This window comes from Tenrec ecaudatus, chromosome 8 (assembly GCF_050624435.1).
Source record: "Tenrec ecaudatus isolate mTenEca1 chromosome 8, mTenEca1.hap1, whole genome shotgun sequence".
Taxonomy (NCBI): domain Eukaryota; kingdom Metazoa; phylum Chordata; class Mammalia; order Afrosoricida; family Tenrecidae; genus Tenrec; species Tenrec ecaudatus.
In genome coordinates, this window is record NC_134537.1 from 99674176 (window position 1) to 99701420 (window position 27245).

Genomic DNA, 27245 nt, shown 5'->3' on the forward strand with positions numbered 1-27245 from the left:
TGGCACTCCACGGTACTTTCAATATCCATTGCCATTTACCACAAAGAGATGCAAATCAAAATCATGAGCAATCATCTCACCCCAGCAGTGACAGAAAAGTTTTATAAAACAACAGGTGCATGAGAAGTTGTGGGAAGATTAGAACTCTAATACACTGCTAGTGAAAATAGATTGACACTTCACTAAAAGTTGGAAATAGAAATATCGTATGATTCAGCAATTGCACCACTAAGTAGAAAGTAGGAACCATGCACACCATAATCATCGCAGCATAATTCACAATAGTAAACGATGGAAGTGTTCTAAGTGCCATCAACAGAGAAATACAAACAAACTACGGTACACGCACCAATGAGCTACTGCTCTGCTACATTAAATACCATGTTCCACAGCGCCTCATCGCATGAATGGACGGAAGTATATTATGCTGAGAAAATACGTCAACCACAAAGAACAAATGTTTTTGAGACCATAGTTATAAAAAGTCAATCAAAAGTTTACACATAGAAATAAATGTTGTTTGACAGTTACCAGGAACTGGAGTGGGAAGTAGGGAAACTAATGATAGAGTTGATATGTATTAACTTGAGTTAAGGGGAAACATTTAACAATGAAAAGGTCACAGCATGACCAAAGAAAAGAAATGCACTGAGAAGCACACACAAGAGTAAAAGGCCAACAACAGTAAATAAATGTACAACACTGCAGTAAGAGTAATAAATAATAATTTACAAATGAATATACAAGGAACTAGGAAAGGCAAATAGGTATAGAACAGTGCACCCAAGAATACTGTTAGAGGATTATTTCTACATCTGTATTTATATGTGCTACAAATAGATTCATATAGATAGAGGAGCATGCCAAGAAGGAAAGTTATAAAAATTCCTTAGCCATAACCCAAATCCCTGAGGGACAAGGCCTTGGGCTTGGAACTACAGTCTTGGGGACATCTAGGTCAATGGGCATGAGAGCTCACAGAAGAAAATGTTTGAAATGCTTGCATGGGGAGTAGAGACTAGACAGATTGGGAGAGAGTGTATAACAAAATTCAAAAATTCAAAAGCATAAGAAAGATCAAGAATATTGGTCTGATAGAGATAGGTGGATAAAAAGAGGCCCTCATGATTAGGGCCCTTAAAGAGCCTTGAAATCTGGAACTGAACCCACCTCTGGGTATCTACATAGACAACTCATACAGTGAACAAATGCCACCTTGTGAAAACATACTCCTCAGAATAATCAACTATATAACACCAGAAGAGCAACATTTTCCCAAGAGCAAAATTCAGAAGTCAGGAACGGACAAGGAAGAAGGAGGAATGGCAACAGAAAATGCTGCGAGGACGTGGGGAGATGCTGTTACATTGAGGCAGCTAGTGTCATGAGACAAAATATGAATAAATTGCTGAATGGAAAATTAATTTTCTCTGCAAAATTTCATCCAAACTGCAGTAAGAAGTGCTCACTTTGGCAGCACATATATTAAAACTGGAACAATTCAGAGAAGACTAGCAGGGGCTCTGCACAAGGGTGACATGCAAATTCGTGAAGCATTCCAGATTTTTTTTAAAAAGAAAGAAAAGAAAAACTACAAAAAGAAATGAGAAATGTCTTTTCTAAAAACTTACAAATTGCAAGAAACTAATTCAATGACAGATACAAGTAATTACTGAATGAAAAATTTAAATTATTGATATGAACATGAAAAATGCTCAAAGTAACTAGTAGTCAGAAATGTATACCAATTGATAACCATTATATTGCCATAAAATAAAAAGATAATAATACTTATTGCTAGAAATGATGTAGAATATATTTGTTTCAAGAAGTACTAATATATACATATAACTTAAAAGCATATACACTGACTTATTGGAAAACATTGTGGTTATTATTACCTACAAATTCAATCTGAGAAAAATAATTATCTATGATTATAATCCGTCAGTAGAAATCTAACATTTAAAAATAATGTAGAAAACTCATTAGCTAGTAACAAAATTCTACTCTTCACAAAATAAATTCTTCTTTGCCTAGAAGTTAAGAATATGTGTTCTGAATTTACAAGCGGTGGTTTCAAGCTCTGGATCCCACTAGAGTAAAAAATCATGAAATGGCTTAACCTCCAGAATCCTTGATTTTCTCTATGGTCAGAGGATAAGAACAAAGGTTAATAATCTCTTCTTATTGCCTGACAAGAATGAAAGCATGAGACCTAGATAAAGCACATAATGAATAATCAAAGTTTAAAACATAAGAAATAAATAACAATTCCTTATATTAAGCTACATGATTATCATAGACCTTTGTTTTCTTTAGAGGAATACTGAAACATTATTCTTACATGAAGAGGTAGGCAACATCATGGGGCCTTAGGGTGAGATAGAATTTTTTCCATTCTAAAAATCTATGCAATATATCATCTGCCTCACCATCTGTAGAAATCTTATTTTTGTCTGACCACAACTCCAATGAGGACAGCACAGTAGTGACTTTAATTTGTGCAAAAATCTAAAAACAGAAGAGATACATAAATGCAAAATTCATCTTTATATCGTCTCATATTACCCAGAAATTAATTCAATGTTTTAATAAATCTATATTCAGCATTTTTGATAACTTAATTATTTTGAAATCCCTGATCAAATTAATCCAAATTATAATTACAAAATATTTTTCTAACTACCATAGTATTAAGAGGAAAATACTTACCAAGTTTAAAAGGCCAATAATTTCGAAGATTCTATTCGTTACTAACACATCATCAGAGCCCAAATAATCATACTGAAAAAACAGAATTAATAAACAATTTAAATACAATTTGCTACAAAATGTCTTTGATATTTACTCTCTATCTACACCCAAAATATTTGAGGCTGCTATGGGAATATAGCAGCTCAAATTAAGACACCAACAAATAAAATCAAATATAAGTTTATTACACATTGTTGAAAAATGGTTTAGCAGGTTTTTTAACAGACTTGTCAAATCATCCAACAATGACACACACCCCCAGGCATCCTCAAACTACGGCCCTCAGGCCACATGCAGCCCACCAAGGACATTTATCTGGCCCACCGGGTGTTTTTGCCCCATTTGTTCTTTTATTTCAAAATAAAATATGTGCAATGTGCATAGGAATTGGTGAGGGACGTGAACTGGCCCCTGTTCAAAAAGTTTGAGGATGCCTGCCAAGCACTTCGCCCAAATAAATGAAAAATAATACTTTCACCAAAACCTATACACAATGCTTATAGCAACTTTACTGATAATAGGAAACAACTATTCCTTCACGGATCAATTGTTGAACAAATAGTGGAGCGTTCACACTGTGGGATACTACTCAGCTTAACAGAGAGAGCATGGACTATGGATGCATGCAACAACTGAGATAAACTACAAAAACACTATGCTAGATGTGAAGCAGAAATCTCAAAGGGATACATGTTGCATGATTCCATTAATATAGCATTCGTGACGATCAGGACAATAACCACAGACATTGACATGGAGAATAAATTAATGGTTGCCAGGGGTTAGAACTGAGGAAGACTATACATAATAGAGGGATGGGAAGAAACTAGTTACCAACAGAGTGCATTGGGGAGATGACTACAGATCAAAAGGATAAAGCTGACTTGGAATGGTTTAAACCTTGTCATTTGATTCCCCCTACCCCTCCGATGCACATCGGGCCTGATCTGGTTTTCAACATTTTCTGGGGGGTGGGGGTGGGAGATTTCTTCATATTGGAGTATATATCAGATGTATTTTGTGATTGAGGGTAATCTTCTTGAATTTTGGTTGTTTTTTCTGTTCCTCAGTATATGAAACCCATGATTGATTAACCTATAACGACAAGTGGAATAAGGGTTCCTGGGCAGTACAGCAGGGGAGAGAGGCAAAGGGGAGCTGATATCAAGGAACTCAGGATGAAAGAGAATATTTTGAAACTGACTGTGGTAGCAGTTGTACAATACTGCTTGATGTGATTGCACTCTGGAATAATATGATGTCTGTATTAGCTTCTAAAAAAAATAGTTTTGGTGGGGGAAAGAACTGAGGAAGAGACGATGTAAGATATGAAAATAGTAATCTATAACTTATGAGGGAGGGCTGGCAGGGGAAGGGAGGGGGAATAAATGGGGAGCTGATATCAGGGGCTCAAGTGGGAAGAGAATGCTTTGAAAATAATGATGGTGGCATGTGTGCAAAGGTGCTTGACACACTGGATGAATGTATGGGTTGTGATAAGAGATGTGAGAGCCCCCAGTAAAAGTATTTAATTTAAAAAAGAAAGAAATGACTTCACATAGTCTTCACAGTTATCTGAGTGCTTTATTTTTTTTTTTTTTGAGTGCTTTAAAAAATAAAGAACTGAGGAAGACAGGACGATGTGGCTATAGAAGAAGAATGATGAGAATGCAGTTAGTTTTGTATTTCAATTGTGGTGGTGATTCTACAAGACTATACCTGTGACACAATTGCTTGAAGTTATATAAACACAAATAACATATCTAACTGGTGAAATGTGAATAAACTATGCATTTTGTTTTTGATATTACAATGCAAGGAAACTTGAGAATGTTCCCAGAGAAATGGAATCAAAAAGATAAGAAATGCATAAACTTTACTTCTAAACATGAGCTTTATCAAGATCCAGGTAGTTGTACAGGTGACGATGCCACGGATTTAGTCCATACCTACAGAACTGAGGATGTCCTGGGAATTTAGCAATGCAGTATTTTTTTTTACATTATAAACTGAAGAAAGATAGGTCCCTTTGAAGATTTTTTAAAGATAAGGACACAAAAAGAAGTTGGAAGGAGCCAAATCAGGATTAGAGAGGATGCATAATGATTTCACATAAAACTCTTACAAAATCCTATGGCCTAGCTTGAGAGCAGCAATTTAGGTCTTCATACGAATGCATGATGTTGCCAGCGTCGAGTAGGGAACCAGTGGAGAGGTCTGGGCGGCCGGCCCCAATCCCAACTACTAAGTGGACATCTGCCCCTCCCCCCAGAAGAATTTATTTCAAAAGACGGCATTGACTCTGCAGCTCCGGGAGAGGGATATATCTGATCAGAGCACACAGGAGCAGATGAAGAGGGAAGGGAGTGGCAAGGTCCCCAGGGAATGCTGAAGGTGGACTTTGGGGCCAGGGCGTGGTGACCCAACAGGCTGAACTGCAAAACACTCCTAAAGGCCAACAAACAATCCTTGAACTAACTGCAAGCTTTTCTTTCTTGTGTTTTGTTTTCTGTCATGGATATGTTGTAGTGGTGGTGGTGTTGTTTTGTTGTAGATTGTTGCATCGTTTTACTCTGTCTTGTTTTTGTGCGTGTTATTAGCTCCACAGGTCGGTCTAAATAAGATAGGCTGGATGAACAATCTAGAGGAAAACAACGGAACCGACAGTTCCAGGGGGACATGGGAAAGGGGGAGGTAGGGAGAAAGATAGTGGTGTTAACAAACCCAGTGACAAGAGAACCCAGGGACAAATGATCCAAATGGGTGGTGAGGAATGGGTGGGAGGCCTGGTTGGACATGATCAAGGGTAATATAACCAAGAGGAATTGCTGAAACCCTGGTGGGGACTGATCATGATAGTGGGACAGGAGGAAAGTCCATGGAAATAGAGGAAAGAGCTGGAGGCAAAGGGCATTTATACAGGTCTAGATAAAGACATGTACATATGCAAATATATTTACATATGAGGATGGGGAAATATATGTGTATATATTTATAGGTTTAGTATTAAGGTAGCAGAAGGACATTGGGCCTCCACTCAAGTACTCCCTCAATGCAAGAATACTTTGTTCTATTAATTTGGTATTCTATGATGCTCACCTTCCACACACAACCGCTGAAGATAAAGCAGGTGAATAAGCAAATGTGGTGAAGACAGCTGATGGTGACCAGCTATCAAAAGATATAGCATCTGGGGCCTTAAAGACTTGAATGTAAACAAGCAACCATCTAGCTCAGAAGCAACAAAGCCCACATGGAAGAAGCACACCAGCCTGTGTGATCACGAGGTACCAAAGGGAGCAGTTATCAGGCATCAAAGAACAAAAAAATCATATCATTGTGTGCTCACCTCCCTGATACGATTGCTGAAGACAAATGGGTGCATAAACAAATGTGGCGAAGAAAGCTGATGGTGGCCAGCTATCAAAAGATATAGCATCTGGGGTCTTAAAGACTTGAAGATAAATAGGCGGCCATCTAGCTAAGAAGCAACAAAGCCCACATGGAAGAAACACACCAGCCTGTGTGATCACAGGCATCATCAGAACAAAAAAATTTATCATAGCGAATGGAAGGGAGGAGTGCGGAGTGGAGACCCAAAGCCCATTTGTAGGCCACTGAATATCCCCTTACAGAAGGGCCTCAGGGAGGGGATGAGCCAGTCAGGGTGTGATGTAGCAATGATGAAAATTACAACTTTCCTCTAGTTCCTAAATGCTTCCTCCCCCCACCACCACCACCCACTATCATGATCCCAATTCTATCTTGCAAGTCTGGCTATATCAGAGGATGTACACCGGTACAGATAGGACCTGGAAAAACAGGGAATCTAGGGCAGATGATCCCTTCAGAACCAGTGGTGTGAGTGGCAATACTGGGAGGGCAGAGGGAGTGTGGGTTGGAAAGGGGGAACTGATTACAAGGATCTTCATATGACCTCCTCGCTGGGGGACGGACAACAGAAAAATGGGTAAAGGGAGACGTCGGACAGGGCAAGATATGACAAAATTATAATTTATAAATTATCAAGGGTTCATGAGGGAGGTGGGAACAGGGAGGGAGGAGAAAAAATGAGGACCTGATGTAAGGGGCTTAAGTGGAGAGCAAATGTTTTGAGAAAGATGAGGGCAATGAATGTACAAATGTGCTTTACACAATTGATGTATATATGGATTGTGATAAGAGTTGTATGAACCCCTAATAAAATGATTTTAAAAAGAGTGCATGATGTGGTAAAATTTTATCTCACTTTTAAATGACACCTAGCAAGCAAATAATAAATAATGGAATTGAAGAGTGAAATAGGTGAATTTTAAAATGCACAAAAAGAGATCCCAAATCAATGACAAGGAAGGTGTAAAATGCCTGGTGGGGTTAGATCAAGGGCAATATAGCTGAGATTAAGTACAGAGAGCAGAATGAAGGTCAATCATGATAGGGGAACAGGAGGGAAGTAAAATAAAATAGAGGAAAGAATTAGGAGGCAAAAGACATTTAAAGAGGTATAAATATAGGCATGTACATATGTAATTATTAATACATAATGATAGGGATATACACCTATGTACATATATTTATATGTTAAGTATTAAGGAAGCAGAAGAACATTGAGCCTCTACTTAAGTCCTCCCTCAATGCAAGAACACTTTGTTCTAATAACCTGGCATTCTGTGATGCTCACCTTTCTGACACAATCATTGAAGATAAAATGGGTGCATAATCGAGTGTGGTGAATAAAGCTGATGGTGCCTGGCTATTAAAAGATATAGTAGCTGGGGTCTTAAAGGCTTGAATTTAAACAAGTGGCCATCTAGTAGGGAAGCAGCAAAGCCCACATCAAAGAAGCACACCAACCTGTGTGGTCACGAGGTATCCACAGGATCAGGTTTCAGACATCAGAAGAACCAAAACAATCATACCAGTGCAAACGAGTGGTGTTTTGATGGAAACCCAAAGCCCATTTGTAGACAATTGGACATCCTCTCACAGCAGGGTCATAAGGAAGGGACGAGTCAGACAGAGTGCAGTATAGCACCCACAAAACACATACATTCCCTAGTTCTTGAATGCTTCTTCCCTTCCACTATCATGACCCCAGTTCTACCTTACAAACCCGGCTAGATCAGAACATGTACACTGATACAAATAAGAGCTCTACACACACACACACACACACACACACACACAAAGAGCTCTCGACACACTGAATCCAGGACATATAAACCCCCAGGAACAGAAATGGAAATAGCAATACCGTGAGGGTAGGGGGAAGGTGAGGGTAGAAGGGAAACCAGAAACCAATTACAAAGAAGATGTGTAACCACCCCACCACCACCACCACCACCCCACCCCCGGGATGAACATCAGAAACGTGGGTGAAGAGAGACAACGGGTGGTGTAAGATATGAAAATTAAAATAATTTATAATTCATCAAGGGTTCATGAGGGTGGTGAGGGAGGGAGAGAGAAAAGATGAGCTGATACCAAGAGGTCACATAGAAAGAAAATGTTTTAAAAATTATGATGGCAACATTTGTATACATGTGCTTGATACAATTGATGTGTGAATTGTTATAAAAAAACATAAGAGCCCCAGAAAAACTTTATTTTTGAAAATGATTCAACAATAGATTCAAGCCAACAGATGTTATTATACGTGAATTAGAAGACAGACTGCCATAGTCCAGGGATCCGAGAGAGCATTGTAAAGTTATCATTTGATCTCCTTTTGACTCATTTTAAAATTGTTTGTTTAAAAAAAAGTGAAGGGAAAGTACACGTGGATTACTCCTCCAGAGAATGTCCTCTGACCAAAGATCAGGGATGTGGACAGCCTTGCTGCCACGCACAGGGATTAAAATGTACCACCTTCCTATTTGAGCTCCCGTTCAAGCCATTGGAAAAATACTTTCTGCTTTCTTTTGGACTGAGATTTGTCTCTGATTTACATTGTTATTATTGCTAGTTTGGGGTATGTGTTTGTTTTTGTATGTTTTCTGTATCTGAAATCCAGAATAGGTAAATATATAGAGATTGTAACTAAATTAGTGATTTCTAGGGGGGATGGATAAGGAGGTTGGGGGGAAATGGAGAGCTAACTAACAATGAATATAAGGAAAGAAGAAAATATTCTAAAATTGATTGTGGTGATGATTATACAACTCTTCTTAAATGATTGAACTATTATTGAATTATACAATAAAACTTTAAAAAATAAGCCCTCGTATCATTGTTCTTATTCTATGGGAATGAATAGCAGCATTGATGTGTAGAAAGATTGGTGAATGATGGCAACGTATGCACAAATATTCTTTATACAATTGACGTATGGATTGTTATAAGAACTGTAAGAACCACCCCCCCCCCCCCAAAAAAAATGATCTTTACAAAAAAGACTCTGGGCAAGCTTGTCCTGCTGTTTTTCTGCTAAAGCTTTGCCTAATTTTCTCAAAACACTCTCATAAACCATAGATATTATAATTCTTGGAAACTTCAGAAAGTAAACAAGCAAAATGGCTTCTTGTTGTTAGGTGAAATCGAGTTTATTTCCAAGCCATAGCAATCTTATACACAACAGAATGAAACACTGCCCAGTCCTGCGCCATCCTCGCTGTTGTTCCTGTGCCTGAGCCCATGGATGCAGCCGCTGTGTCGCCCGTCTTGTTGAGGGCCTTCCTCTTTATCGCCGCCTCTTCACTTTACCAAGCATGGTGTCCTTCTCCACCAACAGGTCTCTCCTGACAATATGTCAAAAATACCTAAGACAAAGTTTGGCCAACGTTGCCTCTAAGGAGTACAGCAGACAACTTCTTCCGAGACAGATCAGTTTGTCCTATAGCAGTCACTAGTCTTCTCCAGCACCATAACTCACATGCATCAGTTCTTTTCCAGTCTTCCTTATTCAACAGCCAACTTTCACATGCATGTGAGGCAATTGAAAATATGGCTTGTATCAAGCATAAGTTAGGCCTCAAAATAACATCCTTACTTTTCAATACTCTAAAGAGTATATGCAGAAAATTTACCCAATGCAACTCATCTTTTGATCTCTTGACTGGTGCTTCCATGAGCATTAATTGTGGATCCAAGCAAGGTTAAATCCTTGACAACTTTGACCTCTTTCTCCATTTATCATGAGGTTATCTATTGGTCCAGTTGTGAGTAATGTGGTCTTCTGTACATGGAGCTGTAATCTATCCTAAAGACTACAATCCTTGATCTTCATCAGCAAGTACATCAGGTCCTCCTCACTTTCAGTGAGCAAGGTTGTGTCATTGGTACATTGCTGGTTTTTAATAAAATTTCCTCTAATCCTGACTGGAGCATTGAGAAAAAACTGTTGCACAACTTTTAATCTTGACCTGTCTGCTTTTGCCTTGATTGGACCACTTCCAACTCTTGGTAGTCATTGCTTTGATTGTACTTTGTCTTTACAATCATACTGGTAAAGTTTCATCTCCTATTACAATTCTTGCAGGAAAATTTTCAAGAGCTATCCCATTTATTTAAATTTTCTATTAAAAGCTCTTATCTGTAACTGATTGGGGTCTCAAGTAGTTTTAGGAGCCATCAAGTGAAAAGTTTGTTCAACTTTAATTTTTTTAATCAGAATTGTGTAAGTTGAGCCAGTTGAGATGTTTAAGATATCAGCTATTGTTTCTGCTGTTAATTTTTGGTCTTTTTAATTAGGGTACAAACAGTTGTTCCTCACAAGTTGATGTGGATAGTCTGTAGCTGTGGGTGCTTTAGCTTCAATACTGATCCTTTGTGAAAACTGCTCATTTCTTTGGTCATTATCCCCATAAACTTTTTGCAAAGTATCAATGACTTCACCATTCTTCTACCTAAGCGTCACTATAAATTTCTTTTTTGTTCTTCCTTCCATTTTAGCAGAATGCATGCTACTCTGATAGGCATTCTTTTCAAATTGATGCTTTATCCTTCTTATTGTCTCAAACTACATCCAGTCCAGATGTAACATATATTTTGGCGTAAAAAAATTTAATTCATGCATACTTTTTCCATTATACACATTACCCGTGAACTGTTTGAGACCCCTCCCCTACTGTTGTCTAAGATGTTAAACCTGGGGAAAGCCGAGAGAAGAGTACACAAGACTTCCCTGGGCATTTTTTGCAACCTTTTATGAATTTAGGATTATTTCAAAAATTAAGTTTAAAAATTATAGATAAAAGTCTTTATTACTAAAGAAAGGAGGAAAAGTAGCTGGTGTAAGGTTTATAAACAGGTAATTATGAGACAATCAATTTATATCAATGTTTTTAGGAAACTAGGGTAAAAATAAATGTACATTGTTATATATTTTAATAAAGAAGAAGAGAAAAAATAATTTACACGGATTAGAGATGCTTCCTGAGGGTGGGAAAAACTAAAGAAAGTGTTAAAATCATTTTAATATTTAAAATCATTATAAAGAGATCTGACATAAGTATCCTCGATAGTGTACATAAGTATTAAAAACTGATATTAACTAAAAAAATTTAAATGTGGGGCTCATAAATCCGTTTTTTATTGGAAATTATATAGTGGGTTTCACATTGGGCTATTAGCCACAAGCTTAGTTGTTCGAAACTACCAGCTGCTCCTTGGAGAAAGATGAGACTCCCATAAACATTTGCAGTCTCTGAAACCCACAAGGCAGTTCTATTCTGTCCTACACACTACTAGGAGTCAAATTGACTCAATGGTAATAGGTTTTGGTTTTTAATAAATCTCTAATGTTTATGTAAACATTGTTGATGAGTACTTTAACTAGGAGCATGGTAAAATTCCAAGACATCTTAAGAAGCAAGATACATATATCAACAATGCATTAGGTTCTATGCCATTGGATAAATTATTGATTCTATCAATGCAATTGCCTTATACCCCTGGGGAATGATTGACAATGTTTTTCTTTCTTTGTTTGTTTTGTATTTTGCTTTGGATTTTTGTTATTGTTGTTTGTTTTTTATTGTTGTTGGTTTGGGTTTTTCTCATAAGATGATGTCAAAGTAAACCAGAGTCGTTCGTATCCCATGGATTTTGTACTCCCTCTTTAATCCTAGCCCCAATCCAAGAATCATTAGTGCTTTTCACATGGCCCTGCTTGTACTCACCTTCATGAACAGATCACTGAAGGTAAAGGTGCTACAGCAAACTGTGGTAAAGAAAGCAGATGGTGCCTGGCTATCAATTGAAATAGTTCTGAGGTCGTAAAGGCTTGTATACAAACAAGCAGCCATCTAAGTGAGGCATCAACTATGTTCACATGGAAGAAGCACAGCAGCCTGGGTGATCCAAAATGACCAATAACAAAATCCAAATATGATGAAGGGGAAAGCATCAGAGCTTAAATTGTGAACACCCAGTTGGTAGAAGGCTATGAGAACAGTGGGACCCCAAAACCCATCAGCAAGGTATCTAGTCAGAGTAAGCTTCTGACACATCCCCTTTAGCCACCTGCAAGGGACTGGAACAGCTTTACTGTCAGACAGTGATTATTATAAATTTGATTATAGTGGTGGAACGAACCACCGTATAATATGATACTTGGTCATGGACCTCCCTCCTTCTTGGTCTAACTTAAATTTGCTCTAGGCTCAAATATTTCTCACTTGTTCCACAACAGAAATTGCTTCTCTGTTTTTTTAAAATGTTGTTAGTAGTCTTTTCTTTCTTACTCTTTATTTTTATCTTTATAATATTATTTCTTTTTTCTGTTTCATCTTGTTTTTGTTTTTTATTGTTTCTGTTAGATTTCTCAGTTTATGAAGCACAGGAGTAGATACATAAAGACAAAAACTGATGGCATCCTGTCTCCGCAGGAGTTTAGTTGGAGATTCTCACCCAGCTCTCTAAACTGTAAAACCTTTGGAATCATGTCCCTTCCCTCTATCATCATCACCCAACTGCTGTGATACTTCAAAAAGAGGAAATATAACACTCCTAAAGTCAAGAATGGAATAGGGTTTTAATTCAAGTGCTTTCAAGACTTCAAAGAGTATCTCAAGGGCAGTCTCTTCTCCCTTACCCCTTCTCTCTTTCTCCTGGAAACTGCTCTGCTCTCAACCAGAGTGAAGGAATGTGTCCAGAAGTCTGAGGGTCTCCATAAGTCCATCCTGAAGTCATACAAACAGGAATGCCTTTCTCAACAGCTTTGAGCCTAGAGCGCCCTTTGGTGCCCCCCTGAGGAGCTATGGGGTGCACTGCTGACAGTGTGAACTCAGAGAATCCAGGAGGGGGCACTTGAGAGACTGTCTGACACCACCTCAACCCATATTCAGAGGATCAAAGGCATAAATCTGACTTAAACATTTAAAACTTTGTCAACTGATGCATGCTGGACCTGATCTGGTTTTCAACATTTTCTGCATTTTTGTTTTGCCTGTAATATTTTTAAAATATGAAACAAGGATATAGTATTGCCTTTATGCAGGTTAAAATTTAAGAAGGCTAGAACAGGTGCACCACCAGTAACAACTAAAAAATCCTAGCACAATATTATAAAGTGTTAATATATGGTCTGCTATATTTTTGTCACCAACATATATTTTCTAGACTAGGGCTGCTTTCTTGGCAACACACCCCGAGACTGTATACTGCTTTTGCATACTGCCCTTAAGTAAAATTTAAAGAATTTCACCTCAATACCACCATTAAAAAGTGTCATGGGAAGGGTGCCCTAAAGACATGAAGTTCCAACAGAAGAATCAATTTGTCCTTCAGGATTTTTGTGTAATGATTTCAAATAAAACATTTCTGATAAAACTAGTGTGGTTTGTACTACCTAGTTTTCAGTTTGAAATACTTTCTGTGGCTTTCTCTATGGAACAGGAACAAATATATATATATATATATATATATATATATATATATATATATATATATATTCATGTTTAAGTTACTCTCAAGCTAAAGGTAAGTATGCGTTGCCACCAGATATTTAAAAGAAAAACAAAACACATACCAGAGTTTTGTCCACAACAATGTGCATTTCTAGATAAAGAGGATATGTGTTTGGAGCAGTTGAATCTGTCTAGGAAAAAAGAAAATTAATTAAAATCTTGGAATTTTTTATAATGTTTCATTCTGAACTCTTGATTAAAGCTGTAACCATAAAATGTACAAAATGTTATACGTTTTGTGTTTGAAATCAGTTCATACCAATGTATTTTTGGTATGACTTAATTGAGAAGGTACGCTCCACCCATATCTTTCTACAGATGCAGCCAAGTTGACACAAAACCTAACTCTCACAAACACCACATGACATACAGAACTTCCCGCTTAGACTTTTCTAGGCTGTAGTCTTTACAAGAGCACACCATCAGGTTTTTCTTTCACAGAAATTTGAGTAAGTTCAAACTGACAACCTCAGCTCACATGCAAGCCCTGAACTCTCGTACCATGAAGAACCTTTTGGCTTGATAGTGACATGCAAACCATTTGCACCACCAATGACCTGTCTTCAACATAAAAAATAAAAACCAAACTAGTTGCTCTTCAGTTGTTCCTGATATGATAGCACCATGTGTATCAGAGTAGACTGTAGCCCACAGGATGTTCAATAGCTGGGGTTTTTTTGCAAGTAGGCTTCCAGGACAGTTCAGTAGAAGCATGAATAGTAGCATACTAACACTTCAAAAGAAGCACAGAGCATTTCCTACTATTTTCTGTAAAATAGAGGGTTGGTGGAAATGAGGGAAGCCCTCAGTGAGATAGGCTGACACAACAGCCACAACAATGGGCTCAAGTAGGCTAGAAATCATGAATGTGGCACAGGATCAGGCAATATTTTGTTCTGTTACACATACAGTTGCCATGAATTGGAGCTGACCTGAAAGCAACTAACAAAGCTACCACAATCAAAAGAGTGTTTTACTGGCTGAATAATAGGCAGATAGCCAAATAAAATAGAACTAAGAATCTAAAAAATAATTTCATATATCTGTGACTAACTGATCCTCAACAAGGGTGGTAAGTCTTGTTGCCCACACAATATGCATTTCTACAAAAACAAATGAACAACTTTTAGAGCACCTGAATCTGTTTTAAAAAAATAATTTAAAGACTTGAAATTTTTCACAATGTTTTATTTTGAACTCTTAATTATGGCTGTAACCACAGAATTTACATGATATGTTATTATATTTTGTGTTTGAAAATAAGATAATACCAATGTATTACAGGGGGAAAATTGCAGTGCTAGAATAATTAGACTTCATAGTAGTGGTACAAAGGTAAAAGAATGAAAATGGACTCATACCTGGTACCATCTACAAAAATTAACTGAGACAGACCAAAAACCTAAATATGAGGAGGATTCAAAAATGTGTGGAATCTTTTAATGCCACTTTTTCCGTAAACATTTTGAACCCTGCCACCACACCCCCCCCCCCCCCGTATGAGAACTAGAACCATAAAACTTCTAGAAGAAAACATAAGGATAAATTGTCATGGTCTTGGATTTGGAAATTGTTTCTTAGATATGGCACCTAAAGTTCTAGCAGGAAAAGAAAAAGAATAGATAAGTGACACATCATCAGAAATGTTATATGTTGTATACCAAAAGACATTATCAAGTAAACAGGGACAACTTGAGAGAACATATTTGTAAATCATATCTGATAAGGGTGTGATACCCATAATATATAAAGAACTCCTACAACACAACAAAAAGACAAATAATCCAATAAAAATAAAAAGATAAGCAACAGACTTGCATAGACTTTATCCAAAAATGATAGGCAAATGATCAATAAGTGAATGAAAAGATGCCCAAAATTAATATTCATTATATAAATGCAAATCAAAACCACAATGAGATACCACATAGTAGAGTGATTATTATTAAAAAGCAAGTAAAGTAGCAAATGTTGACAAACACATAGGAAATTTGAATTCTGGTGCATTAGTAATAATAATGTAAAATGGCGAAGCCACTATGGAAAACAGTTTGGCAGTTCTACAAAAAGTTAAGCAAAGAAATATCATATGGTAATTCCACCACTCGGTATATAGCCAAAAGAAATGAACAAAGAGGCTCAAAGACATATGTGTGCACCAATGTTTATAGCAGTATTATTCACAATAACCATTTCCCACAATAGTCAAAAGGGAAAACTAAACTGTATTAGTCAACAAAGGAATGAGCAAACAAATGTAAAACAGACAATTATTCAGTCATAAAAAAGAATGGAGTTCTGATACAGGAATTAAACTTTAAAACAATGTGCTCAGTGAAATAAGCCAGGCAACAAAAGGACAAATATTGTAGTGCTTCATTTATATAGGTAAATACTTAGAAATAAAAGATATGAGAGGTTACCAGGGACCCAGAGGAGGAAAGAGAGAGCTACTGCTTACTAAGCACAGAGTTTGTTTGGGGTGTTGAAAGTTTTAATACTAGACAGTGATGATGGTTACACCAAACAGTGAATGTAATCACCACCGACGTGCACACTTAAAAATGGTTACACTGGCAAAAATAGTGTGTTGTGTGTACCTTACCATAATAAAACAAACAAAAAAAGAAATACTAAAGGAGAGTAGATGATAGCTTGTTGCAAGAAAAAGGGAAATCGCTAGGTTAATAAATGGTGATGGGGAGGGTGGAAGGAGTTAGAAAGGGGGAACCAATTACAAGGATCTACATGTGACCTCCTCTCTGGGGGACGGACAACAGAAAAGGGGGTGAAGGGAGATGTCAGACAGGGCAAGATATGACAAAATAACAATTTAGAAATTATCAAGGGTTCATGAGGAAGGGGATGCGGGGAGGGAGGGGAAAAATGAGAACCTGATGCCAGGGGCTTAGGAGGAGAGCAAATGCTTTGAGAACGATGAAGGCAATGAATGTACAAATGTGCTTTCCACAATTGATATAAGTATGGATTGTGAGAAGAGCTGTATGAGCCCCTATTAAAAGGATTTTTTAAATAAATAAATAAATGGTGATGAAGGTCACAAGAAAATAATATATTTGCTAATTAAGCTTCTTTTCTTGATTTATTGTCATAAATATGCCATCTCAATAATTTTTATACATATAATTCAGTGACACTATATTTTTTATGTTGTGCAACTATTCTCACAATTCTTTTCTAAATAATTCCTCCACCATTAAGATAAACTTTACGTTTCTAAAAAAACTCATACTTCCCCTATCCCTTAGACCCTTGGTAACCACTAATAATCTTTGGTATATATATTTCATATGTGACATCATGCAATATTTTTTCTTTTCCAACTGAGCATTTCACTCAGCACAATTTCTCAAGGTCCATCCATGTAGTGGCATGCACCAGAACTTCAATTATCTTTATAGCTATTGTATGTATGTATCACATCTACACATAATTCACCACTTGATGAACATTCAGGTTGTTTCTAACTTGACTCTTATGGACTCTTACTACAATAAACATTAGTGTACAGATTTCAGTTTGTGTTCCTACCTTCACTTCTTCTGGGTATATATCCAGCATTGGTTTTGATGGGTCATATGCTAGCATTATATTTAATCACTTGAGGAACAATTGAACAGTGTTCTACATTTTATATCCTCACCAGCAATAGATGAGTTTCTTAGTTCATTTTTAAATGAATTTAGTAGAAGCAATAACTACCTTGAAAATAGTAATAAAATATGCATGACTCACTTTTTTGGTTAGAAAATTATTCTGGTCCTTTGGTTGTGTTTCTAAGCTTCTACTACTTTCAGTAAAAATTGGAAATTCATTTATTTCATTCTTATACTTATAAAGAAGATGCTGAAATTCAACTGCCAATTCCAGAGGCTCAATTCCATAGGAAACATTTTCAAATTGCAATATGCCTCTGTAAGATTAAGCATAAAAATTTATGTGCTTTTAATCATGTCTATAATATTAGGAAATTGATAGTATCTAATAGAATAATACAATACAATAGAATACAATACAAACACTTTTGAATTTAATATTTTGATCAAAACTCTTTATATTTCTAGATGATTTTTAAGAGACAAAAGATTTTCAGATCCATAAAATCAACTTTTTCTTTCTTTCCATTTTATTCAACATAAATCATCCAATCAATTGCTGGTACACTAGCAAAACACCCAACTCACTTCCATGGCCACTACCCACTATAATCCCCCTCATCCCTACAACCCCCTCCCCCCCCCCCCCGGTCAGATCACCACACAAGGAGCTGGGTGGCAGCACTGCCAAAACCCACATCTACAGCTGGACGTCCACACAACAGCTATCCACCTGCAGGGATTTATTCCACCTCCCACAATTCTCCCCTTCCACTACCCACAGCAGTAGCAGCAAAAGTTGCCCTCACCAGTGCCTGGTATCTCCACCCTGTGGAGACTTTCCCCCAGCACCTGAACCAGCGAGAGTGGGGTTGTTTCCGCCTTTGCTCAGTACCCCTACCCATAATAGCAAGCACCCCCCCCCACTATTTTCTTTTATTAGGTGCCTTTTAAAATATAATAACAAAAAGACATCAAATTGTGGTCTGACAACCCAGAGCAACTTGGCTCAGAAGCATACATATGGTCACCAGTCTCAATTCAGTCTCTGAGGCCCCTCATGGCTGTTGGCCATTGAGTTGCTGTGGAACCTTGCCTACACAGCAATCCAGCCCACCACCATAGTAGGCCCCAGACATCTCTTGAAAACACCCTTTCCAGCCACACAGAGAAAGATCTCAGGGCCCCTTGGTCTCCCAGAATCACGGCACCCACCTGTATGAAATTGTCACATAAATAGTACATACCACAACACTCTCAGCAAAAACCTAGAAAGACAAAACACAACAGCAGAGCTAATGATGCTTAAGAAGAATTAGGCATGCATCTGCAGAAGGCTATTGGGTGTAATACAGAAGATGAGGGAAGCAACACAGAATAAGGATGCAATTGGAGGGTGGACGAAGTCCCCAATAGAGGGGATGAAGTCCAAGCACCAAAAGGAAATACAGGAGCTAAGGGATGAGGTAACAGAAACTACACACAAGATCACAGGTCTCATGAACAGACTAGAGGAGGCAGAAAACCATACCAGTGATCTTGAAGACAATCGGGCAGAATTCGGCAAACAAGAAAAGCAGTCAAACAAGATAATAAATGAGATGGAAGAAAACCTAGGATCAATGACAGATGCTCTGAATAGGAACAATATTTGAAAACTAAGTACCAGAACAAGACACAATGAAGATAATTTAGACAGCTAAATTATCCAGGGAATTTCTGTAAGCAAACTATCACACTTTAACAAATGAGAATCAGACAGTCATACAGAAAGCAGAGAGGACACCAAATAGACTAAGCCCCAGGAAGAACTCACCAAGCCATATAATAATTAAATTATCCAACTTTAAGGGGAAAAAAGAAAATATCAAGAGCAGCAAGAGAAAGGAAGACAGTCACATACAGGGTGCTTAGGTAAAAATATGCTCACCTATCAGCAGACCATGAAGAGGAAGAGAGAGTGTAATAACATTTTCAAAAAGCTGAAAGAAAAAAGGACCTGCCTAAGAATTCTCTACCCTACCAAATTATTTATTAAGATAGTAGGAGAGATAAAACTATTCTAGGATAAGGAAAAACTCAAAGAACATACCATAAGACACCCAACCCTGTTGGAAATCCTCGCTGCATCACTATGTAACATTCACCAAGCACAAGCAGGAGACCACCATATAACCCAACTCTATCCAGAAGCCAATGTGCCAATAACAATTACCAAATTAACATGGCCTCAGAATAAAAAATAGGCAAGAATGAATCACCATACACAAACCCAGCACACTGACATGAAGGGGCATAGGAAAACACCCAAAACAAAAGACATGAGATAACAGGAATGAATCTACACATAATGATAATATCTAGGAATGTCAACAGTCTCAATTCATACATTAAAAGAATAAAGCTAGCAGATTGACTTAGAAAACATAACCCATCAATCTGTTGCCTGCAAGAGACACAGTTTAAGCTCACAGACAAAATTAGACTAAGAATAAAAATCTGGTGGAAAATATACCAGGCAATAGCAATTTTTAAAAAGCAGTGGTTGTAATCCTAATCTCTGACAAAATTGACATCAAGGTTCAAACCATACAAAAAGACATGAAGGGGGACTTCTGGAAAGATGGCAGCTGAGTAACACAGACACGAGGAACTCTGGAGACATCAGCACAGGAGAGTCACTGAGAGGGAAATTCCACACTTCTGAGTTGCAGGAGGAACATCATAAAAATAAATAGGCACAGATGCACTAGATTTTGAGCACCCGGTGGCTTTTGACTTACCACAGTGGAGGCCAGCAGGGGCTTAACCTTAGCCCTGCCACTTTCTGGGCCAGAGCTGGGATCCTTTGGAACCAGACCCAACGACTCTTTATCTCAACATAGTCACAGCTTGCTGCCTGGGGCACGGTTTAAAGCCCCTCCATCCCCACAGTCCGGCAATTGTGGATCAGCTATATTCTTACTTTTGTTTCTGTCTCTATTCTTTCTCCCCATAGTCTCAGCAGGCTTAGTTTTGTTTTTATTTCTTTTTCTCTTCCCTTTTCTCACACTAGCCACTGTTGAACTCCAGGCCACTCCATTTGGCCTAGGTCATTTACACCTGCCCTCCACCCAGCTGGGGAAATTACAACCACCTTCCTCTAGGAGAAATCCCGCCTAACTTCCCACACTCTTCAGCGTTTTAACACACAGCTGGGGAAATCCTGCCGACCTTCCAGGGGAAATCAGGCTCACCTTCTTCTGGGGAAGTCCCGGCCACCTTCCTCTGGGGGAAATCCCACCTGCCTGCCCTCTGCAGCACTTAACATGTGCCTGGGAAAATCCTGCCCAACTTCTTCTGGGGGAAATTCTGCCTGTGTGGCTGGGGGAGTTCTGACCCATTCTCTGTGGTCCCACGTGACTGAGGGAACTTCCTCCAACCTGCCGCAGTACCTCACACAGCCCAAGGCAGCTCAGTCAACATTCTCCAGCGCTCCATGCTGCTGTGGGAACCTCTGCCCAACATCTGCAATGCTCTAGCTGACCAGGACAATTCTGTCCACCATTCATGGTGCTCTACACCAAAGCAGGCAGGTCCACCTGCCTTCTGTGGCACACCCATTGCAGCAGGCACCCCTGAACACCCACTGCGGCATCCCATTCTGCCATGGTACACACCATCACGACTTGTGAGATCACACAGTGCATCACCAACCTCGCAGTCCCACAATCACCCAACCAGTGTCCCCTGAGAGGGCCATACAAATTGCCCTGCAAATAACAGAATACTAGTTGACTAGAGAAAGAGTAAAGCCATGGGAGGATAAAGTGCTGGGCCAATTCCACAGTGAAATTAGCTACAGGCAATTTAAAGAAGCATTCATACAAGTCTCCCAGAGAAAGCCCAGTATTGTACAACTCTCTGAAAATGGCACCGGGCTCCTCTAAAACAATGCAATTCAAACAGAAAACAGCACCAATGACCTCAATGAAAAAACAAGAGAAACAAAAAAGCAATGTTAGAAGATGTCCTGAAGCTATCAACGTGCATAGAAGTAGACAAAGATCTGCCACAGAAAAAAAATTTCAGAATATTGCTTTGGAAACAATACAGAAAAGGGATTAAAAGATAGAAGAGATAAAGGGAACACACCAAAAGGAAATACAAGAGCTTAGGGATGAGATAACAAAAAACAGTAGCAGATTTACGGACTTTGCCAACTGACCGGAGGAGGCAGAGAACTGTACCAGTAACCTAGAGGACAGCCAAGCAGACTTTAACAAAGGTGAACAAAAGTCTAATAAGATCTCCAGAGAAGCTAAAGAAAACCTAAGTGCTATGTCTGATGCTATGAAGAAGCACATTAGAATAATTGTATTACCAAAGTAAGACACAACAAAGAAGTCAACTGCAAAAATAGTGTGAGATTTCTTGGAGGAACACTCCCCTCACTTAATGAATGAAAAAACAGGCAACAATTAAGGAGACTGAAAGAACAAAAGCTAGACTGAAACCAAAGAAGTCACCAAGGCACATAATAGTTAAGCTATCCAACTTTGAGGAAAAGGAGAAAATCATGAGAGTACTTAGGGAAAAACAAGAAGTCACATATAACAGTTCTCAAATAGAATATGCTCAGGCCTATCAGCGGACAGTATGAAGAAGAGAGAGTGAAGTAAAGAATTCCAAAAATTGAAGGAAAAATAACGCAAAACCAAGATACTCTATCGAGCCAAATTATCAATCAAGGTAGAGAAGTAAAAAACTTCCCAGACAAGAAAAAACTCAACGAACACATTATAAGAAATCCATCCATAGAAAAGATACTTGTACAACCAGTATGGGCAGATGAAGCACTCACCAGCACAAATAAGAGACCACCGCATAGTAAAACCCCACCCAGAGGGCAGCAAAGAAAAAAAATCCCCCAAGATAGGATTGGCTTAAGTGTAGAAATAAATAAAAAATGAAACACACGCATACACAACACACTAATAAGAAAGGGAGGTAGGGGAAAAAACAACACAAAAGGTATAAGATGACATCACAGAGTCCACAGATGGAGATAATAACCCTGAATATCAATAGACTGAACTCGGGCATTAAAAACTGAGGCTAGCAGACTGGCAATCTGCTGCCTACAGGAGACTCATTTCAAGTCTACAGACAAAAATAGGCTGAGAATCAATGGCTGGATAAAGGCATACAACACAAACAGCAATTCAAAATAAGCAGAGGTTGCATCCTAATCTCGGATAAAATTGACCTCGAAGTTAAAACCATAAAAACACATAAGGAGGGACACTATATATTGCTTATGGGAACTGTATATAAAGAACCAGTAAGCATTTTAAACATATATTCCTGGAATGAGAGACCCGCTGAATATGTCAACCAAATGCTCCAAAAGATGATAAAAGAAACCACAGGCTCAACAATTATAGTAGGTGATTTCAACACACTGCTCTCTGAGAAAGATAGACCACAGGGAAAGAAACTCAACAAGGAGGCTAGAAATCTAAACACTACAATTAGACAATTTGAGCTGATAGATATTTACAGAGCTCTTCACCCAAATATATATAGCCCACATGGCATATATTCAAAGATAGACCACATTCTGGGGCATAAATTGAATCTGCATAAATTTAAGCACATGGGTATCATACAGACCTTCCTCTCTGACCACTGTGTCATAAGGCTGGAAATCAATGTAAGAAAGATGAAGAAAACAAGGGCAAACAATTGGAGGATGAATAACTCTCTAATGCCCAGACCAGAGATGAAATTAGGAAATATCTAGATATCAATGAAAATGAAAACACGAAAGTATCATAGTGATACATGCACACATGAAAAAGGAGCTAGAGAAGAGGCAATGGGACAATCCTCCTAATACCAGAAGGAAAGAAATAATAAAATCAGGGCTGAGATTCAGGAGAAGGAAAACAAGAACACTATGGGGGGAAATTAATGCTGCTAAAAATTGGTTCTTTGAAAGGATAAACAAATCCACAGACCACTGGCAAACCTAACCAAAGAAAGGAGGGAACAAATTTCAATAGCAAGGACAAGGGATGAAAGAGGGACATTACAATCGACCCTAATGGAATCAAAAGGATAATTACACAGTACTACAAAGGACTATACTCCAATGAATTCAACTTGGAAGACAGGGACAAATTCTTACAAAATCAATCCTTCCCTAACTATCCCCAATGGACATCAAGAATCTCAACAGACCCATAACAATGGAAGAAATAGGCAAGGTTATCAAGGGATTATCAACACAAAAAAAACCCAAAATATCCAACTGAATGAGGAGGAGGTGAAACTATCACTATTTGCAGATGACATGATTCTGTACATTGGAAATCCTAAAATCTCTACAACAGTTATACTGACAGTGATAGAGGAATATGGAAGGGTGGCAGGATACAAGATCAACAAACAAAAGTCTATTAGTTTACTGTATACATCAGACAAGACCATGGAAGAAGAGATCAAGAAAGCAGTACCCTTCTCAATAGTTAAGAACAAATTGAAATATCTTGGAATATATTTAACAAAAAAAAACCCCAAAGACTTATACAAGAAAAACTATGAGTCCCTACTACAGGAAACCAAAAACAAACTCCATAAATGGAAGAATATCCCATTCTTGTGGCTCGGAAGACTCAGCATAGTAAAGATGTCAATCTTTCCCAAGGCACTTTATAAGCTTAATGCTATCTCAATTCAAATACTAAATACCTTCTTCAAAGAATTTGAAAAATTGACCACCAATTTCATATGGAGAGGGAAGCCCATAATTAGCAGAGAACTCCTCAAGAAGAAGGACAAAGTCAGAGGGCTCACTTTTCATAACTTTAACACCTCCTACACAGCCACAGTGGCCAAAACAGGGTGGTACTGGCATAATGACAGATACTCAGACTAATGGAAAAGAACAGAAAACCCAGAAATAAAACTATCAGCATATAGACAACTGATGTTTTACAAGGACAGCAAAAGCATCAAGGAGGAAGCAGAAGGCCTCTTTAAAAAGTAGTACTGGAAACAATGGATATCCACTTGTAGAAAAAATGAAACAAGATGCTTACCTCACCCTATGCACAAAAACAAACTCAAGGTGGATTACTGAGCTAGAAATAAAACCCCAAACTATCAGGACTATCAACAAAGGAACTGGCACAAACCTAAGAACTTTGGCCCAGGAAATACACAGGCAAACTGCAATAGGGAAGGGTACACACACAGGTGAACCTAAAATCAGCAAGTGAGATCTATTTAGGATAAAGCACCTGCGTGCATCAAAAGATTTCACCAAAAGGGTAACAAGGCAACCCACAGACTGAGAGGATTTTTAGCAATGACACAACAGACAAAGGGCTTATTACTAAAATCTACAATAGCCTGATGGCCTGCAAAAAGAGGAACAGTTAACGCCCTGAGGAAGTGGCCTAATGAACTCAAAAGAAGCTTCACTAGGGAGGAGACCCGTATGGCCAATAAACAAATGAGAAAATGCTCCTGATCATTAGCTATTAGAAAAATTCAAATTAAAACAAGCATGAGATACCATCTAACACCCCTGAGATTACACCAAGTCAGAAAATCAGAGAGCAACAAATGTTGGAGGAGATGTGACAAGACAGGAACGCTCCACCACTGTTGGTGGTTGTGTAGATATGTACAGGTTCTGTGGAAAGTGACCTGGCAATATTTAAAGAAAATGGAAATTAATCTACCTTATGACCCAGCTATCCCTCTACTGAGCACATACCCAGAAGAGGTAAGAAGTAAAACACGACCAGTTGTCTGTGCTCCAAAGTTCATTGCAGCTCAATTCACAATCGCAGAGTTGGAAACAACCTAAATTTCCATTCCTAAATTTCTATTGGAAACAACCTAAATTTCCAATTTCCCTTGGCACATACATGCAATGGATCACTGTGCATCACTAAAAAGCACTAATGACCACATGAAACATGTAGATTCAGGGAAAGAGTTGGAGGAAATTATGCTAAGCAAAGTCAGCCAATCACAAAAGGCCAAGTACACCATGAGGCCCTGGGGTAAGTATAATCAGCACAGTAGGTATAGAAGAAAAGCCACTTATCTCACAATATACGGGTTGAGGTACAGGCAGTAAGGTGGAGGCCAAACCAAGCCCAAGAAGACACATGTTAATCCAACACACAGAGGAGGAAAGTGGGGAAGGGAGAGAAAGAAGGGTCAATGATGGCATGGGGGAGCAGGGCACTAACCCACCCAGGGGGAGAGTATTGGTTATGTTTCCCCAGAATTGGGAGTGTGCATACAGAGCCCACCACAGTGTACCAAGCCATCAGGGCAACATAACCATGAGAAGGAATTAATTAAAAGATTGGGCAACAGGGCCGCCCCAAGCAAAGCCAAACTGACCCCCTCCCTAAATATGCATGCAACAGAGAACACTAAACCTACAGGTTGGGGTGAGGGGCTGGCATATCACGGCCACACGGAGCAAACCAAGAAGGAAAAAGGGAAAGGGACAGTCAGTCTAGATCCCATATTGGCAAACCAATCACCAAGACAATGTCCCTGCATAGAGCTGCTAAGGCACAGAGAGGACTGTAGGGTGGACAACAGCTCATGACATGTTGTCCTCTTACTGGAGCGTACTGTGACAGAGGACAATATTGGGACACACAGCAGGGAGGTAGTGTGGTCTTAACATCTCCCAACCCCCTGCAGTGGGACAAATCAAGAAGGTAACATAACAGATCAGCAACTGGAGCAAAGCAAAGCTACAAAGACTCTAAAGAGCACCAGAAATAGAGTTCACGCTATGGGGGCATGTCCTGGAATTCCCCCAGGACCAATGGGAAGAGAGTCATAAAGGTCAGCGGACAGACCTGAAATTATGTATGTTCTTCCTCTTTGTTTTCTCTTCCTTTTCTTTTATTCAATCTTTTGCTTTCTATTTGTTTGGTCTATGCCATTCTTGGTATACCTACTTACATAAGACAGGCATAGGAAGCAAGGTCAAGGAGAAAGCAATGGGACCAATGGTCCTGGAGGGAGTTGTGGGGGGAAGCAACATATTGAGCAAACAACACTGTAGAGAGAACAACTAGGGAACAACAAAAAAGAAGATATGGAGATCATGGGGGTGTTGGAGCAACAGAAATCTAACTGAGAGGAAGTACTATGAGGCAGAAGTAGAGTGAGCATGATGGTAGGGCAGAAGGAAGGTAAAAGGAAACAGAGAAATGATCTAGGAAGCAAAGCTATGGATAGAGGTATAAGCATAGGTGTGTCTATATGTAATATATTAATCCATAAAAATACAGGTATTGCCTATGTACATATACTTATTTGGCAATACACTGAGGTAGTGGACAGATTTCAAGCCCCTTCTCATACCCTCCCTAAATACAAGAACACTGTGTTCTAACAAGCTGTCAATCTGTGATACCCACCCTCATGGCATAATTGCTGAAGACAAAATGGGTGCATAAGCAAATGTTGTGAAGAAGGCTGATGGTGTCTGGCTATTAAAAGATAAAGCTTCTAGAGTCTTAAAAGCTCGAAGTGAAATAAGCAGCCATCCAGCAGAGAAACAACAAGCCCACATAGAAGAAGCATACCAGCCTGTACAATGATAAGGTGTCATCGGGACCAGGCAATAGGCATCAGAATACCCTGAACAATCAAACAAACAAAACCATATGATTGAGAACAAGGGTGGTCAAAGCAGAGACCAAAAGCCCATCTGTAGACAATGGAACATCCTCCCACAGAGCAGTCACACGGAAGGGATGAGTCAAACAGGCATAGTAAAGCACAGATGAAAACACACAATATTCATCTGGTTCCTTAAGGATTCCTCACCTCCACTATCATGACCCCAGTGCTGCTTCTCAATTCAGACTAGACCAGAGTGTGTATAGAAGTAGAGATAAGAGATAAGAAAGAGCTCATGACACACAGAATC

At 38.7% G+C, this 27245-nt stretch overlaps 1 protein-coding gene and 1 non-coding gene across 2 annotated transcripts in view; one reads left to right on the forward strand and one right to left on the reverse strand.

Annotated features, from left to right (window-relative positions):
• The window catches only part of LOC142455491 (disintegrin and metalloproteinase domain-containing protein 32-like), a 258099-nt gene that overhangs the window by 210569 nt on the left and 20285 nt on the right, over nt 1-27245 (reverse strand). The window contains exons 5-8 of the mRNA XM_075557223.1: nt 17421-17598; nt 13727-13795; nt 2716-2787; nt 2348-2514 (exon numbers count right to left, since the gene is read on the reverse strand). Coding sequence (XP_075413338.1) covers nt 2348-2514; nt 2716-2787; nt 13727-13795; nt 17421-17598 — 486 coding nt within the window. The remainder of the gene's footprint in view (nt 1-2347; nt 2515-2715; nt 2788-13726; nt 13796-17420; nt 17599-27245) is intronic.
• LOC142455714 (U6 spliceosomal RNA) lies at nt 1462-1568 on the forward strand. The gene has a single exon (XR_012785861.1). It is a non-coding gene; the product is annotated as a U6 spliceosomal RNA (small nuclear RNA).